The sequence below is a fragment of the Balaenoptera physalus genome (assembly GCF_965194825.1).
Source record: "Balaenoptera physalus genome assembly, chromosome: 16".
NCBI lineage: Eukaryota > Metazoa > Chordata > Mammalia > Artiodactyla > Balaenopteridae > Balaenoptera > Balaenoptera physalus.
In genome coordinates, this window is record NC_138898.1 from 68,389,860 (window position 1) to 68,408,125 (window position 18,266).

Sequence of the window (18,266 nt, forward strand, 5' to 3'; positions counted from 1 at the left end):
TTTTGGGGGGACACATTCAGTCCATTTCAGAAGTCCTATTGTGTAAGATTGCAGGGTATTCTGAAACAGCCCCAGCCCCGTCTGGAAATGCGTAGGGACTCAGTGCTGAAGTGTTGCCCCTGACATGCCAACAGCCTTCTTATCAGACCTGGACTGAGAGATTCTAGATTAGCTCCCTGACCTCCAGTTCACTTTCACCCTAATTTCCAACTTCAGAAAATTCCAGAGCTGGTTCTGTTTCTATTGAGCCTGCAACACTTCCCATGAATGGCCCACCATTCCTGGCTGTGCCCCATCTCTGGACCACTCAGATTGTGTGTTTCTAGGCCAGACAAGACAATGCAACTCATTTGATGGTTTCCACATCCCTCACCGACATCTGGGGCAGAGCCAAGCTCTGAGTAAGGCTGACTGCCCACTTCAATCCTGAGGGATGATGGGCTTGTCATCACTGGGCCTGGTTTTGCTATTCTGCATACATGTTAAGTAATCAGCTTTTAATCCTATTTCAGCGAAAATTACCTTTTTTATCAATTCTGATAACCTCCTCATCCATTATCTTGCAGGGAATTTCTGTATCATTACAAAAGGACACAGGGCAATCGATAATTGGGTACTTTCCCCCACTGCTTGATGGAGAATATGTGCCTCTGTGGGCTTGTAGACAATTTAAGCTTAAAATGCAGGTTCACAGGCACGTCATTTAACATCATAAGAAGGGCAGCTGGGGTGTGGATAGAGCCTAATTTTGTCCACTCACCCACTGAGAAGAGACTGTTTGGGGCTTTGGCTGTTTAATCCAGGTGCCCATCCCAATGCTGGTTCTCTCTGTCCCAACCATCCCCCACTTCCCAGCGCACACAGGCACTTTACACTCCAGCATCCCTGTTAGATCCCACCTCCTCCATCCCAGCCTTTCTGTCCTGCCCTTCTCCCAGACCACCTCGAGGGGACCAGTTTAGAAGAAATCTGAAGGCTGTGCCATGAATTTGTAACAGGAAGACACGTGTTCCCCAACAGCTTTCCCTAGGAAGCAGAGAGCAGGGGAGAACGTATCTGCCTAGTATCTGAGGTTGTTATAAAACAGTTGTCCAAATAGAAGTCAGTCTCTCTCTCTCTCTCTCTCTCTCCCTCCCTCCCTCCCTGCCTCTCTCTCTCTCTCTCTCTCTCTCTCTCTGTCTCTGTCTCTCTCTCTCCCCCCGCACCCCCCCACCGTCTCTCTTTCAGCAGCTACAACCATGTGTCTCTTCTCTGGTCTCTCTTTTCACTCTCAACATTGCCTCTTTCTCAGATTCTTAGGAGAGGTTGACCAAGCCTCAGGAATAGGGGGAGATTACAGCACCTGGTTCAACACCATGAACAGTGGGAAGCCCAATGGACCCCCACCTCCTCCCCTCCCAGTGTTGTAGTCGCTACTCCAGTGACTAGGGTAGGAGGGCATCCATGATTCTGGCCTCCCTCTCCCAGGAGTGAAATTTCAGAGCTTCAGTCTTTGTTTTCAAGGTATCTCAGACCTGAATCTCTTTGGTTTCAGGTCTAACTATTTGCAAAATCAAGAGCCCTTTTGGCCCAGGGTTTTCTAGAAACTTGTCCCAGTGTTTTTCTCTGGTCCCCATGTGTTGACATACCCTAAGAGACTTTCTCTCTCTGCCGAGCGGACAGAGGATGTCCTGGGTGATAAGAGATGTCTTGAAATCAGTTTCTAGGCTGCTGGGGAGAGACATCTTAGAGAAACGCTCAGAGCAGTAACTTCTAAGCAGCATTAAGCCACCCTGGACAAAACCTCCAGGGCACCCTTGGTTGGCCTGAACTGCACTGAGCCCATTTGCAGAGAGAACAGCTGAGTCTCCAGGAGAGTCCCTTCACTGTCAGGTGGCCCTCGGGAAGGACCCCCACCCCCCACCCCAGCCCACTCGAGGGAGGTTGGACGAGGTCTCAGGTTGGCCCCTCTCTGCCCCGCAGTCCTTCTTCCACACGGTCCTGGAGAACAGTCCCCACTGCGACACCATGGTAGACAACAACCTGCGCATCACCAACTGGAACCGCAAGCTGGGCTGCAAGTGCCAGTACAAGCACATCGTGGACTGGTGCGGCTGCTCACCCAACGACTTCAAGCCGCAGGACTTCCACCGCTTCCAGGTGAGCCGCGCCTTCCGGCCAGTGTCTGCGGGCATCTGAGGCAGCCCTGCAGGTCATCGGATCCCGCACTTTCCAACCCTGGCTCTTGATGATAATCATAACAACGTCAACAGTAGCCAGCGTTTATTCATCACTAACACCATGCAAGGGACGTTCTAACCACTTGCCCTGTATTGACCCATTAACCCCACAACAGCCTTAGAAGTTACCTACATACATACATAGATTATTATCCCATTTTAGAGATAGGGAAACTGAGGCAGAGAAAGATCCGTAACTTTATGCAAGGTCACATAGCCCAACATACCTGTTTCCAAAGGCCATACTTGTATCCATTTCTGTATACTGCCTTTCAATCAGAATCTCCTGAAATATTTGTTAAAAATATATTTCTGGGTACAAACTTGATTAGAGGGCAGAGTTTCTCAACCTCAGCACTCTTGACATTGTGGCTGGATAATTCTATGTTGGGGTGAGGGGGCTGTAGGATGTTTAGCAGCTTCCCTGGCCTCTACCTACTAGGTGCCAGGAGCACCTCCCCCTGTTGTGATAACCAGGGACGTCCCCAGATGCTGCCTAATGTCCCCTGTGGGGATCCAGTAGCACCCTGCAGTTATGACAACCAGGAATGTCTTCAGACATCGCCAGCTGTCCACTGGTGGCAAACTCATCCCCAGTTGAGAACTTTTGATCTCCAGTGAGGTCCAGGAATTTTTATTTTTAATATATTATACTTTGAGAAATTCTGATGAGCAGACAAGTTTGTAAAACACCGCGCTCTGTGAACTTTAAAGAAGGAATAAGAAGAAACGTTATTGCCTTCACAGGTATCTCTGCAAGGCCCATCGAGTCATAGTTGTGGGGAGAGCAGAGGTAGGAGGGTGGCCAGTGCCGCACCTGCTTCCCGTGAGCACCAAGGGTGCCTCGGACCCCAGACCTATTCAGGATGGCGACCCCTTTCCATCCCGTGTGAGCACGCCTCCCACTGCCTCTAGGCCAGTACCCTGAGCTCTTCCTCCTCTCCCCCTCACCACGCCCAGCCTCAACTGCCCAGAGCACAGACAGAAGGCTACAAAGTGGTTAAACAAGTCACTTTGAGGTCACTAGAGCCACCACGTGGAGATGATATGCTGCTTCCCAAACCACTAGCGTGGGGGGGATGGGGGGACAACAGTGCCAGGCTGATAACCCAGTCCAAGGCGCCCCTGCTGCCTTGCTCTGGTACATAACGGAAGCGTCCAGGGAGGACACGGACCGCCCCCATGAGGCTTCCACCCTCGTAGCCTGGTCCCTCGGAGTGTGGTCCACAGACCGGCAGCAGGAGTGTCACTAGGGAGCTTGTTAGAAGCGCAGAATCTCTGCTGCTCCTGACCTGCTGAGTCAGAATCTGCATAGTAACGAGACCCCCAAGCAACTAGGAGGCTATTCTGTTTGAGAAGCATGGGGTACGGGTCTGTTCTATCCCAGGCTGTGTGCCTGGTCCTCTGTGGGCGTTGGCTTCACCGGATAGAAATCATCTCCACTGTGCAGGTGGGGAAACCAAGGCACAGTGGCAGGGGCTTACTTGTCCATGGACATGCGGCTTGCGGAGTGGCAGGGTGGGGGGTCCCACACAGGTGTTCCCAGTTCCAGACCTGGGCTTTCTCCACCAGACCCCGCTGCCAACCTGGTCTCATGCCTGGTTGGGTGCAGAATACGCAGCAGGTTTCATCCCATCATTCTTATTCCCTCAAGGTTCCCACCTAACGTCTTTCGCCTGCGTAAGCAGTTGCTGCAATGAGTATTCTTTAGGTCTGTTTTTGGTGGCACATTGAGACCCGGGGGCCTCCTCAAACCCATGTTAATTGAGGCATGAACTTGGGTGACATTTTTGTTCCATTGTCCGTGCAGAAAGGATCTGCTGAGCAGAAAGAGGGTGGCAAGGGGAATATCTGACCTATTCAAAAGAGAAAATAAAGAGAAGAATTCCCACTTTCGTAGAGGACCAGTCATCACCCTCATTGCAAAGGACCTTCATCATTTAGAGCAAGAAGCCGGGTGATTCTTGGGTGCGCTGCCCCTCTGGGGCCACTCCTGGGCGGCGGCACTTGTATTGCAGCCCCAGCATCCTGAGGACATCGTGGTCTCTGATAAAGATGAGCTAACATAGAGACCGAGTCACAGCACTTTAATTCACAGTAAACAAAGCACTCACAGCACTTTAATTCACAGTAAACAAAGATCAAGAATATCCCCCAACATCTAGACTCAAGAAACTGCTGCCTGCATGGAACTCTTGAGTTCTTGTTGAAAGAACTCTGAGGAAGAGAACTGTAAATATAGAAATGTGCCCTTTAGGAGCTCCAGCTATGATCAAAGAATCTCGGGCGGAGAAAGGAGGCTGCCCTGCCACTGAGTCTGGTTCTCTGCCTCCAGAAAATGAAGACTTAGAAGGCCCTGGTAGCAGGCTTAAGGGTGTAGTGATAATAGTCACATAATCATAGCTGCTAACACCGTGTGCCAGACTCTATGCTAAGTACCCATATTATTATACCCATTTTAAGGATGGGGGAACTGAGGCCCTGGATGACTTGCCCAAAGACATATACAGCTTGAAAGATGCAGAATGAGGATTTGAACCTACGTGGTCTGGCTCTTTTCAGTGCTACTATAAGGGAACTGACCTGACCCCTCCACCACAGAGAAGGGGGTGTGGTTCCCAAGGGTCATGAAGCAGAGAGCAGATGGGATATTCCAAATACTAACAAGGGTTTTTGTTATTGAGGCTTCGAGTTCCCCCGACTAGCAGTGTGATCCTAGGATGATGCAGAAGAAAGAGCTTGGGTTTTAGAGTCATCGGATCTGGGTTCAAATCTTACAACTATGTGAGTTTGTACATACCACTTGCCCTCTCCAAGCTCAGTTTCCTCATCTGTAAAATGGGAATCGTAACACCTGCTTTGCAGAGTTGTTGGGAGGATTAGAGGTAATGACAAAATGCAGTGCGCTGTACATAGCATGTGCTCAGGAGTTTTTATTGACATTACTGTTGCTATTAATCCACTGCAGTGAGAACAATGCTAGACCCAATTTAAGGTCAATAATTACACTAGATCATAGGCTCCTCAAGGGAGCGGTCTGTGTTTTCATTGTTTCCGTAGCCCTAGACCAGAGGTCAGCCAACTACAGCCCCTGGGCTAAATCCAGCCCACTACATGTTTTTGTAAATAACGTGCTTTTGGAGCACAGCCGCATGCCCATTCATTTACCTGTTTGCGGCTGCTTTCACACTATGACAGCAGAGTTGAGTAGTTGCAAAGCTGGAAATATTTATTGTCTGGCCTTTTGCTGAAAAGGTTTATTGATCTCTGCCCCAGACCATAGTTTTAGACCTGGTAGATAATAAGGGCTCAGTATTTTATTTCTCTAACCCTTGACGCTGTATCTGAATCCTGGCTCTGCCATACCTTGCTGTGTGACCTTAGATAAATAAGTCCCTTTCTTCTCTGGGACTCAGCCTCCTTGAAAATTTGGTTTACATAAATGGTTCTCAAACACTGCAGCATAATCACCTGGGAGGCTTTTTTTAGATACGGATCCCTAAACCTCATCTTCAGAGATGTTGATTCAGTAGGTCGGCGGGAAGGACTCCGCAATCTCCACAGGTGCCTCTGATGTGCAGCCAGGTCAGGTGTCCTTCGCATTTTCCTCAAACCCTAGTGAGCAAATGAATCACCTTCAAAGCCTGTTCAGAGTACAGATTTCTAAGCCCCACTCCTGAAGTTTCCGGTCAATAAATCCAGGGTGTTCCTTGTGAGTCTGTAAGTCAGTTACAATGCCCAGGAGGCAATAGGGAATGGTGGGGACTGTGGTGAGCCAAAAACCCCATGCCCATCGAAAGGGACAGGTGCTATTCAGCTTTAACTACTTGTCACCATGTAGGAACATGGGGCCAGATCATTTCTGTTCAAAGGGAAACCAAAAGTTGCTTCTGTAAACTCTTCTACCTTTTAAATGTTGCCAGCTAATTCAATTTTAAAACATTCTTCTGGACAACTAAAATATATCCGTAAGCGGTATTAGACCTCCAGCTAAATGATTTCTGAGATCCATCCCAGCTGTAAACATCTAGGATGTAATTTATTTCACAAATATTTAAATCATGCTTTCTACATGTCCATCATTGCTTTAAATGCTTTACAAATATTAACTCATTCAATCCTAACACTCTTTTTACAGATGAGGAAACTGAGAACAGAGAGGGCACTAAATGTCAGAGCTGGGATGTGTGGATGCCATCAGGCTGGCTGCAGAGCCCGGCTCCTAAATACCCACCTACCCTCATCCCCACTTGCTGACATTGTTCTTTTTATTTCATGAGCGCAGCAGACAGCCCGGCCCACCTTCTTTGCCCGCAAGTTCGAAGCCGTGGTGAATCAGGAAATCATTGGGCAGCTGGACTATTACCTGTATGGGAACTACCCCGCGGGCACCCCGGGCCTCCGCTCGTACTGGGAGAATGTCTACGATGAGCCTGACGGCATCCACAGCCTGAGCGACGTGACACTGACCTTGTATCATTCCTTCTCCCGCCTGGGCCTCCGCCGGGCCGAGCTATTGCTGCACGACGCCGGGGAGAACAGCTGCAGGTGAGCCAGGGAGCCGGGGGACCAGCGACGAGGGACCGTCCTCCTCTGTAGGGGCTGCAGCTCCACCCAAGCTCCTCCCTAAAATCATCCACGCAGACATCCCAGTGTTCAGAGCATTTCGTGTCTAAGCCTTCGTCACCCTTTTACCTTCTCAGGATAGCAGATCTAATATTTACCTAATTATTTCCTTTCTGTGGACTCATTCTTTGTGCTAAATATATGTATTTTAGAAGGAAGCTTTATGGCACCGTATTAGATAGTTACGTTTGTTTTACATGGAAAGTAATCATGAAAATACAGAACTTTTTTTTTTTACTTTTTATTATGGAAAATGTCAAATATATACCAAATAGAGAGAAAAGTGTAACCCCATCTCTCATCACCAGCTCTAGCAATTACCAGCTCCCGGCCAATACGGTTTCTTCTGCGCCTTCACTCACCTTCCCCTCGTCCCAGATCAGTTTGATTGAAGCAAATTCCATAAATATTTTATCTCTGAAAATTGACTCCTTTTTAAAATGTAACCATACTATCATTGTTACACCTAAAAACATAACCAAAAACATCATGAAAAGGCAGAACTATTATTTAAAATGTTCATGTACCCTTTAGAATCATCTCACCTACCACTAGTGGGTACCAGTTGACACTTAGGAAAGAATGTTCTAGAATATATGAATAGAAGACGGAAGGTGGGAAAACGATTCAACATAACCCCATCTCTCCCCTGCCTTTCCCTAAGCCAACCAACCCTTCTCATTTTGTGTACCTTCTCTTCCGTTCTCTAGCCATGTACATTGCAGATATTTCCATAATGACAACAAGGATTTGGTGTCCGGCTTCTTTCGCTCGGCATTATAATACTAGCCCCTCCTCTCCTGCTGCTCTGCAGCTTCCGTAAGGATAATGACCCTTTTTAATGCCACTAGTATTCCACTGAGTAGAAATTCCAGAGTTTGCTTAATTCAGCCCTTTCCTGTTGCTGTTGTCAGTAATGGACCATTGTAAATAATGTTCTGATGAATATCTTTTTGCAGAAAGCCTCTTTTTTCCCCCTTCTCTTTTCTGATTATTTCCTGAGGATGGGTTCCCAGAAGTGCCTCTAGTCACTCTCCTTCTCCTTCTTGTTCTGCCTCCCACCTTCCTCTTTAAACAGCAAAGAAAAAAAAATTTATTAATATCAGTCTTTCTCCACTGAGCCTTCTATGTGTCCCTCCCTGCCCCGCTCTTCCCTCTTCTCAAGAACAGAAGAAAGAGAGGAAAGGAACCATTTTGTTCTCAAAAACTCTGAAAACATGGGGCCCCATGCATGCACACCAGCTGGATTTCCACAGGGCTGCAACAGTTTTTCCCTCAGCCTTCCCTCTCCTCTCCCTGCAGGTTCTGATTTAGTTTAAAGGGAGACCAGAATGGGTTAGGAACCCAGGACCTGCCATTTGAACTCCACTCTACTTACTAGCTATTGAACTTGGACAAGTCATGAACCTCTCTGAGCCTCAGTTTTCTGATCTGTAAAATGGGAGTAATCATAAGCCTTACAGCATATGGTGTTGTGAGGTTTAAAGGGGATAATCCTCCAAAACTACCTTATGAGTTATGTATTATTATTATTATTATCCGCATTTTAACAGTATTTTACATATGAAGTGCTTGGTACATGTTTATGCTGTTGTTGGCATCTTAGTTGCCAATATTCTTAAACTGCCAAAAGCAGCCAATAGGGAGCCGGCTGTGTGAGCTACATGCTCCATCACTGGTTACCTGAACTGTTCTTCGCTTCCTCTGTGCTTTTCTTTGCTGACCGTCCCCACTGTCCCCACTCATTCTACCTTTTCCCAGTCTTCCAGGGTCATCTCAGGTGCCACATCCTCTGTGAAACTTGCTAAGAGCTCCCCTGATAGCCCACCCCATGCCTCTCCTGAGCCCAAAGTAGCCTCCAACACTCCCACTGCACTTAGCAGCAGTGTCTTGGATCAAGGTCGTTGGTGAATGTCTTTTCCCCCTGCTAGTCCGGGGTTACAATCCCTGGCCGAGGAACCACATTATGTGTCCCCAGTAGATGGCACAGTGCCCGATGCTTGGGAGGCAAATGCCATTTAGGAGTAGTTTTAATCCCAGGCTTCATAGCATTTATAAGGTAAATAATCTTATAGGAAATTTCAAAAGATTCCTCCAATTGATTTATAATTGTTGAAATTTTTGCCTGGTATTTGTTTCGGGATTAACCAAGCCATCAAGTTGCCTCAGGCCTGGAATCCTTTGGCTTCTACCACATTTTTTATTATAATAGAACCACTGTGCCTCGCTGTGGGCAAAGCCAATATATATTTATGAATATGAGCCTGCAAATAAATCAGGACAAAGGACCCTTGTCCCAAAAGGCAAAAAAGAGTAAATTTCTACCCCTGGGCTATCTGGGGAAACAGCAAGTGAAAACTTTATTTCAAGAGTCTCATTTTCTCTGAGCATTTCATGCAAATTGTGTCTTTCTAGTCTATAGTATAACCTTTCATAAAAATAATGTTTATTGATTTTTTTCTCATTAGGTAATAACATTTGTTCATTGCAGAAAATCTCAAAATGGCAGTTTGAAAGTTTTCTTGTGAGCCCCATCCAGAGATAAGGATGTCAGTATTTTATTACATGTCCTCAAATTCAGGTGCCATCAGGGCCAGGCAGGAAGCATGTATCCTCAGCGCAGGGTGGGCTGACCTGTAAACCAGGGACCCCCGGGGCGCCGGTGCTGAACTCCAGCATATCCTTGCCCTCCAGCACATCCAGCACATTCCTTGTGGGAATGTACCCTTGGAGTTGCCAATCACATCTCCTGAATTTTCAAGACAAATCAGAAATCCACATTTTTGTGTGAGCCTCCTAAATTTTTTAATACCCACCTCATTTAAATAAGAAGTAAAAACACCTTTGGGCCAAGTGCATGCACCTGAGGCATCCTTTAGGTTCTATTGCATTGCATCTGGCATCTTGTTACAACTCTCTTCTTAGTCTTAATTACTTAATTACCATATAGAGTCTAGAGGAGGTACCAGTGGGCTTTGTGTTCAGTCCTGGGTTACAGGTTCCCTAGATGTACCTTAGAAGCAAAGGGTTCAAGAGAAAATCCTTCTAGAATGTTCACTCAAACAGTAAGTATTGATTGAGCACCTACCATGTGGCAGGCTGCGTTAGGCACTCGGTGCTCAGCCATGACCCAGACAGACCAGGCCCCGAGCTCAAGGCCCTCCCATTCTAGTGTGAAAGCAGGCAGTACCCCAGCTCACAGAAACAAGAACAAACAAGATCTATAGAGAATGAAGAATGAAGATAACCTCAAGTAACAGCAGTGAGCTGGTGACTTAAGTTCAGTGGTCAAGGAAGGTCTCTCTGAGATGGTAACATTTAAGCAAAATAAGACAGAGGCAACCATGCAATCATAAGAGGAAAAGAGCATCTCCAGCAGAGAGAATGTCCTATGTAAAGGCCCTGAGGTGAAAATGAGCTTAGCATGTTCAAGAATCCAAAATAAGGTCCACGTGGCTAGAAGGTGGTAGGTTGGGACAGAGGGAAACAATGAGACTAGAGAAAGAGGTAGGAGTTTTAGACCAGGTAAGGAGTTTGGGTTTTACCCAAGCATAAGCAAAACCCCTTGCAGTATTTAAGGAAGGGACAATGCGTATTGCTACTATGAGGATCAGTTATAGCAGACTAAGTAGGAGGGAGACGAGTAAGGACGCTTCTGCAAAGGTCCAGCAAGACGTGATGTTGGCTTGGACCAAGATGCTGGCGGTGCATAGGACAGTAGAGGATGGATTCAGGTGGAGAAACAGGATTTCTTGGAAGAAGATAAGGGAAAGCGAGCAACCCAAGATTAACTCCCTGATTTCTGGGGCACTTGACCATTGCTTGTTTGCCTTGACCCCTTAGCAGAGCCCCATACAACTGACCACCGCCTTCTGGAAACACTTTCTTCTTTTAACTCCCATCTCTTTTAACTCCCATCTTCTTTTAACTCCCATCTTCTTTTAACACCAATCTCTCCTGCTTTTCTTCCACCTTCGCTAGTCAAACACTGACGACCTTACAGAACAAACACTGACGGCCTATTATTTACCTATTGCAATTATGTCGTGTAACAAGCCCCAAAACAGTGCTTTGAAACGATAAGCATTTACAGAGCCTTCAAGTTTGCAGGTGAGCTGGGCAGTTTTCCTGGGCTCAGCTGGCATCTCTCCTGCATCTGCAGCCAGCTGCAGGTCTTGGCTGGGAGTGGTTGGCGGATCTAGGATGGCTTCGGCTGGGATACCTGGGGTGGCTCGGCTCTGCTCTGAGTGTGTCATCCCTCCGCAAGCTAGGCTAGGCGTGCTCTCATGGCGATCACAGAAGAGCAAGAGAGGGAGTGGAAATGTGCAAGGCTACCTGGGGCCCTGGCTCAGAACTGGCATGATACCCCTTCCTCTTCTGGCCAAAGCAGATTTGAGATGGGGGAATAGACTCACCTCATCGGTGCAAGGAAACCTACAGAGTCACATGGGAAAGAGACAGGAGAGGTGACAAATTGCAGACATTAATGCAGGCAGCCCCAGGACACTTTCACAATGCCATCTATGCTGTCCACAATCGTCACTAGCCACAAGGAGACATTTAAGTCTAAATTGACTAAAATTTAAAATGCAGTTCCTCGGTTACACCAGCCACATTTCAAGTGCTCAGTTGTCAGAAGTGGCTGAGGCTACTGAACTGAACCGCACCGATGCAGAACATTCCATCCGGCAGCGAGTTCTGCAGCACAGTCCGGAGGGAGGGTTTTCTGCTTCCAAAGTCCAGACCGAAGTGGACTTGCGTGGGCCGGGAATGCCCAGCAAGCAGTCTGAAGACAGTGCAGGTTTTTGTCTCAAAGCCCCGGAGGCATCTGATAACAAGGCAGTGATTTCAGGAGATGCGGAACACAGGAAGGCAGCTTCCCTGTTATAATCAGACATAAAGACTTAAACTCCAGAGCAGGACCCGAGGAGAGGAAGGCTGAGAGGGACGGTGATTTGTGGAATGCTGTCATTAAGGAACCACAAGCACCCTCTAAGTACCGTGCACCTTACACACTGCAGAAGCCGGCAGCTTTTCATTTCACAAGTAGGAAGGCCAAAGAGCTGGGCTCGTCCGGGCTCCTCCCTCCTTCTCTCTTCACTCCCCCCTCCTCTGGGCATCTCTGCTTAGCTTCCCTGCCCCTTTCAGCCAGAAGCCTTTGTGGATCAAAGACATGCATCTTAAAACGAGCTACCTACTTGTGTATGTATGAATTTGTCTCAGTTTGGCAATAATTTTTAAGGACCATACCCAGTGCCATTGGTAAGAAGGACAGTGAAGTGTAAATCAGTACGAGCTTTCTGATAAACTTGGGCAGCAGACATCAAGAGCCCCTTGGAGATTAGAGAGGAAGAAAGATGTTCCCCAAAACATTTTTGCTCAAGGATGGTTAATGCAGCATTGTTTAGAATGGCAAAAAATTAGAAACCAGTTGAACACCCAATGATGGGGAACTTTCTCTATAATAATACCATATTTGGTATTATATTTCCATATCATGGTATTACATACAATGGAATAATTTATACGCACACAAAAAAATCATGTTTTCAGAGACTATTCAAAGACATGATAATGCTCAGGAAATACTATGAAGCAAAAGCAGGATATAGCCAGTGTGTATATTATGGTCCCAGCTATGTAGGATTTATGTAAATATGTGTGTAGAAAATAAGGCTGAAAGGAAGTATGTCACGATGACATTGTTTGCACACCATTGTCACTTCTCAGTACCTAGCACTGGAGGGTCAGTGAATGTCTGTGAATTGACATCATCTATGGAAAGAAGCATCAAAAGTAGTCATTTTTATTTTCTTGATTGTACTTTCATACAGTCAGCATGTTTTACATTTATGATCAGCAAAAAGTTATTGTTAACAGTTATTGAGATCTTAGAAACACAGGGAGCAGCTTTCAGGAATACAGTGAGCTTTGTATAAAATGGGGATTATTTTAGGGACAGGATCAGCGTGATGGGTGGGGAACCCCACTGTGATCCAACACAGGTCCAGCCCCGACCCATGAGCTCGCGTGAGCCTGTGCATGTTTTTCAGGTACTATCCAATGGGCCACCCAGCCTCTGTCCACCTCTACTTCCTTGCTGACCGTTTCCAGGGCTTTCTGATCAAGCATCATGCTACCAATCTGGCCGTGAGCAAACTCGAGACCCTGGAGACATGGGTGATGCCAAAGAAAGTCTTCAAGATCGCCAGCCCACCCAGCGACTTTGGGAGGCTTCAGTTTTCTGAGGTAAGAGGCCACAAACTGTCACACGACAATCCCTTCTGGCAGTCTACTTGCTGGGCTCTGTTTCTGCTCTGACGCTTGTAATTGGAGATGGAGGAGAAGAGGACTTGAAGAGGCCCAAAGATAAGCTGGCCCTGTGTCTGGAGAAGGTTCAGGGCGGTCAATATCAGTGCACCAACCAACCTGGAGCTTTGGTATATTTTTATAGTAGAACTTCTATTCCTTTTCATTTTTCACCCTAACCAGTGATTCCTCCTAAACCTATGTTAGTAGTAAACCAATAACAAATCAGTTTCCTAATGAAGTTGTGGCATTAGTCCCATCTTACAGATTGGAGAACTGAGGCCTATAGAGAGTCAGTGATTTTCTGGATCATAGCTAGGAAGCGGAAGAGCTCAACATTGAATCCAGGTCTCTTAGGCCACAAATCCCACGCTTAATTGTGCTTTTGTTTCCCCAGTTCCTAACACAGGGTTTAACTCAAAGTAAGCACCAGATCAGTCATTGAATGGCTGAGTGAATGGATGCATGCATGCGTAGAGGGATGGACAGAGGTGTCAGTGGATGGACAGATGGTCTGATGCATGGATCCATGGAATGCAGTTCCCACCTCCCCAGGACTGCATTGGCTTTTCGTTATTTTTCTGCCTGGGGAGATGGATTCATCTAACACCACCCTTGTGACATCAGCCCTACCTCGAGACCTGACAGGCCCTACATGATCTGGCCTCTGTCTGCTTCTCCAGCCTCATCCAGGACCACTCTTCTTCCCGCTCACTCTGCTTGCATCTTTGTCAAACATGCCAAGTTTGTTCCTGCCTCGGGCTTGACACATGGCGACCCTCCTTCCTAGAATACTGTCCCCCAGGTTTTCACCTTTGTTGTTGTTGTTGTTCGTTCTGATCTAAATCCAAGTAGTGCACCTTCAGAGAAGCCGTCGTGCCCACCCGCTTATGCCACATTTCTACACCCAACACATCCCTATTTTATTTTTTTCTTAGCATTTACCATCTCAAATGATCTTGTTGATTTCTCTGATCCCTTGGTGATTGTCTGCAAGAGAGCAGAGACTGCAGCACTGGCTCACTGCTGTACCCTCAGCACATACAAGAGTACACAGCCTTCGTAGATGCTGAATAAGATTTCTGAATGAGTGAGTGTATGTGCTTGGGTAGTGATGCTGGTGGGAAGGGGAGACTTCATCAAGCTTGGTGAGTGTTGCCCACACAAAATTCCAGCACCTGATTTCTAACTTCCCCACGTCAGCAAGGAGCTAAAGAGGTGATTCATTCCCGGAGTTCAACATTCCCAATGCGTTTGGCTGCTGGGTTAGGGATGAAGAATCCTGTTTTAGAATATGGAGAATCTTGAAGGTCAGGAGTGGGGTGGGAGGAAGTGTCTGAGTTGCTTACATTTTCCTTGCTCGTCCTTCTCCAGTCCCTCTGGCCCCGCCTGGCCGACCTGTGCCCGACTGGATGGGCACTGAACAGGCATGGGTGGAAGTTTCTTGTTCAGCCACCATTTTCAGTTAAGGCTCCAAATGGAGTGACTGGATCCAAGCTGCCATGGGAGCCCACTCCATAAATTACTGGCGGCAGGGGGCAATTAGATGCTGTCCCAGTTGGATTCTGTGCTGGGGGCCCAAGAGGCCAATTGAAGACATTAATGTCCCATAGGGGGATGGATGCCTGGTGGCTGGGCTCTCCCTGTTTATCAGCCTGCCAGTGGGTAACTGGGCACTTCTGGCAGTGACGGATGTTGGGCACTCCGTGGCTAGTGATTTGTGAGGGTTTCCGGTACAGCTCTGGTGCCCTTGGTGTGGGAACCACCCAGATCTCTGGCAGAGTAACAGCATGTGATGCAGGGAGCCCTGAAACTTGTGTCTTGATTTTTTTTCCTTAGTTTTAAGGCAAACAGTGTAAAATTGGACAAGAAGGAGGGAACGAACTGCAGGGCCACTTTGTGGGCTATTGAGAATCTCCATCGGGTCGGCACAGTCCCAGGGCTTTGCATAGGGCCTGGCTCATGGCAGGTGGCCAGTGTCATTGAATAGCTCTGATTTCTCCATACCTGGGAGTCCCATGTTAGTGGCTTAGAGGAAAGATGCTCATTCCTTCAGCAGGCAGCCCCCGAGTGCCTACAATACATGAGGTGTGGGAGGGGCAGTAGTGTATCAGACAGACCAGACCCTTGTTGTTGTGGAGTTACAGTCTAGTGGGGCACTCGGCCAATGAGTGAGCAAATAAATGAACAAAAACGCTCCAGTTATAGGCAAGTATTATAAAGAAAATAAAACTTCATTCATGTGATTCCTGAGGACTTGAGAGGCTGGTAGGGACAGCTTTCTGTAACCAAACCAAACTTGGGTCTGCTCGCCCAAGCACAGTAAAGCCAATCTACTGACACCGGGTTGTGGTGAAGGAAAGCACAGTGTTTATTCTAGGGCGCCAAGCAAGGAGTCCAGGCAGCTAATGCTCAAAAGATGCAAATTCCCTGATGGTTTTTCAGGAAAGGTTTTTAAAGACAGGATGAGGGAGGGCGGTTGTTGGGTGCATCATCAGCTCGTGGACATTCTTCTGATTGGTTGGTGGTGAGGTAATCAGGAGTCAACATCATAAACCTTCTGGTTGCAACCCATCTGGGGTCTAGTGCTTGTGGGCAGCATACAGTTAGCTTCTTCCACCTGGTGGGGATTTCAATATCTGCAAAACAGCTCAAGGATATGGCTCAGGATATTATCTATAGCCCTTGAGGAGGAACTAAAAGGTCCTTGACTTTGTTTAATGACTAAACTATTATTATTTTGTCTCACTTGACTGTTTTCCTTTCTTTCTGAATTTTCTCACTTCTCTAATTAAATTTATTCTTTGGAACTCAAGGAAGGCCTAGGAGGCTAAAGTTTTTATTCCAGACAAGAGGCAGGTGGAGGACCTGGGAGGATCTGTCTGGAGAAGGTCCCATAGAGTCCTGCTGGCTTACATTTGATGGAACGATTCATTTGGGAAGGCTTTTCTAATGAGATAACTTTAGGGTTGAAACCTGTAAAAGAGTCAATGGTGGGAAGACCTAGAACATTCTTGGATCTTCCAAGAGAAGAGCATGCACAAAGGTCCTGAGGCTCCAGGAAGGAGCTTGGCATATTCAAGGAGCTGCAAGGCCAGTGTTGCCAGTGAGCAGGAGAAAGGTCTCAGGGGGGCCAGAGGACAGATCATGAGGGGTCTCGCAGGCCCTGGAAAGAAGTTTGAATTGCATTTTAGGTGCAGTGGGAAGGAAGCCTTGGTGAGTTTGAAGCTGGGGATCAGTATATTGAGCTTGAACTTCAACACGTACTTAAATTTGAGTAATTGACCGCTTGGCAGTGAATGGCAGTGGACTTCCACAGTGAGGCCTGGTGAGAAGATCTTGAGGGCCACAGATGATGTGACAGCTATTGGGCTCCCTCTCGGGCAGCCCCACCTCCCCTCACGTTGGGAGGCGGCAGCCGACTTCCTCCTCCTCTCCTAGATATAGGACAAATTCAAGTTTCCCACTGTCAGCTGCTCCACAACTCTTCCACCTGGGTTATCTTGGTTTTAGAACTCAGACTTAGGAGACTTGTTCACCCCCATTTCTCTGGGGGATCCAAAGATGATGTTCTGGACTGTCCCCCGACTCCCCTAACGGGTCACACATCCCTTCCTTAAGTAGGACCCCAAAGTGGTTTTGTGGTCATTGATCCATTTGTCCATGTGCTCGGCCGCTAATCATTCATGACATATGTAGATAATGGATGGACTGATAGAGAGAGATACTGAGCACACACTGCGTGCTCGGCACTCTTTTAGGCACTAGTGATATAGCAGTGAACAAGCCAGTAGTCCCTGCCCTCATGCGGTTGACAATTTGTTTGTTTTTTTAATTTTATTGAAGTATATTTGATTTACAATGTTGCGTTAATTTCTTCTGTACAGCAAAGTGACTCAGTTACACACACACACACACACACACATATGTATATATTCTTCTTCACATGACAGTCTTGAGCTATGGAGAGAGACATGTAAATTAGAAGTTGTGATACTGTGCAAAACAGACAGATAGATAGATAGATAGATAGGTTAAAAAGCTATGCTGGGCAAATGCTTAGACAAGCACATCAGGGGTGCCTATAAGCAAAGAAGGCTTCTGGGTAGAGGTGACACCTGGGCTGAGAGCTAGATGAAGAACTGGCCAGGAGGAGGGCGGGGAAGGAAGGAAGACTGAGCCCAAGAGAGGGCCGGGCGCGGATGGAAGATCAGGGGAGAGAGAGCCCTTCTGGCAGAGGCGCCGAGAGTGTTCCAGGGTGGCCTGGAGCAGGGGGGAGGGAGAGGGATGGACATGAAGCTGGAGTCGGATCGTAAAGGACCAGACCTCGCAGGATAGGACAGGAGGAGAGACTGGACTCACGAACAGTGGGAAGGAGCTGGAAAGGATTGTACGGATGGAGGTCGCAGGATAGGGTTTCTCTAGAACAATCTCTGACTTTGAGGCCTAGCTTGCATCCTGCCCACTCGTTCATGTATTTCTTCAATAGACAGTGTTGTTGTCATTCCTCCTGTGTTTCAGCTGCTGTGCTAGGCCCCAGGGGTCCTCAGTAGGTGCCAGTACCTGGAGAGGGTGGCAGGGTGGCAGAACAGGCTAAGATCTCCCAAGGCTGGGAGGTATGGCTGCCTCTGTCCCAGCGTGACTCCCTCTGCTGCCCCTTAAGACAGCTCCTTAAGGCCAATCTTGGCCTAAAGTTGGAAACCTGACGCAGGTTGTGGGCCTGTGAACATGCACATATTACAACCACCCCGGTAGGTGGTAGGCGCCCGGCACATATGTTTTGGATGGATGAATGAATGAATGAATGAATGAATGAGTGGGTGAGTGAGTGAGTGAATGGGAGGCAATATATAGAAGAGTGAACAAGAACCCAGACTCTGGGGTCAGACTTCCTGGGTCCCCCTCACCGACCAGAGCTAGTCATCCAACTGTTCTGAACCTCAGTTTCCTCATGTGTGAAATGAGGATAATGTCAAGGGTCCCCCCTCGGTGGAGTTGGGAATGTTAGCCAAATCGATGCACCCACCCACTTAGCAGTAGGTCTGGCACACCAGAAGCTCTCGGTAAATATTAGCCGTGGAGCCCTGTGTCCTGGGTATAGTAACTTGTGGC

The 18,266-nt window shown here is 47.5% G+C and overlaps 1 protein-coding gene across 1 annotated transcript in view; it reads left to right on the forward strand.

Annotated features, from left to right (window-relative positions):
- XYLT1 (xylosyltransferase 1) overlaps positions 1-18,266 on the forward strand; it is a 306,713-nt gene that overhangs the window by 274,760 nt on the left and 13,687 nt on the right. The window contains exons 8-10 of the mRNA XM_082432554.1: positions 1,963-2,139; positions 6,505-6,767; positions 12,899-13,094. Of these exons, the coding sequence (XP_082288680.1) occupies positions 1,963-2,139; positions 6,505-6,767; positions 12,899-13,094 (636 nt within the window). The remainder of the gene's footprint in view (positions 1-1,962; positions 2,140-6,504; positions 6,768-12,898; positions 13,095-18,266) is intronic.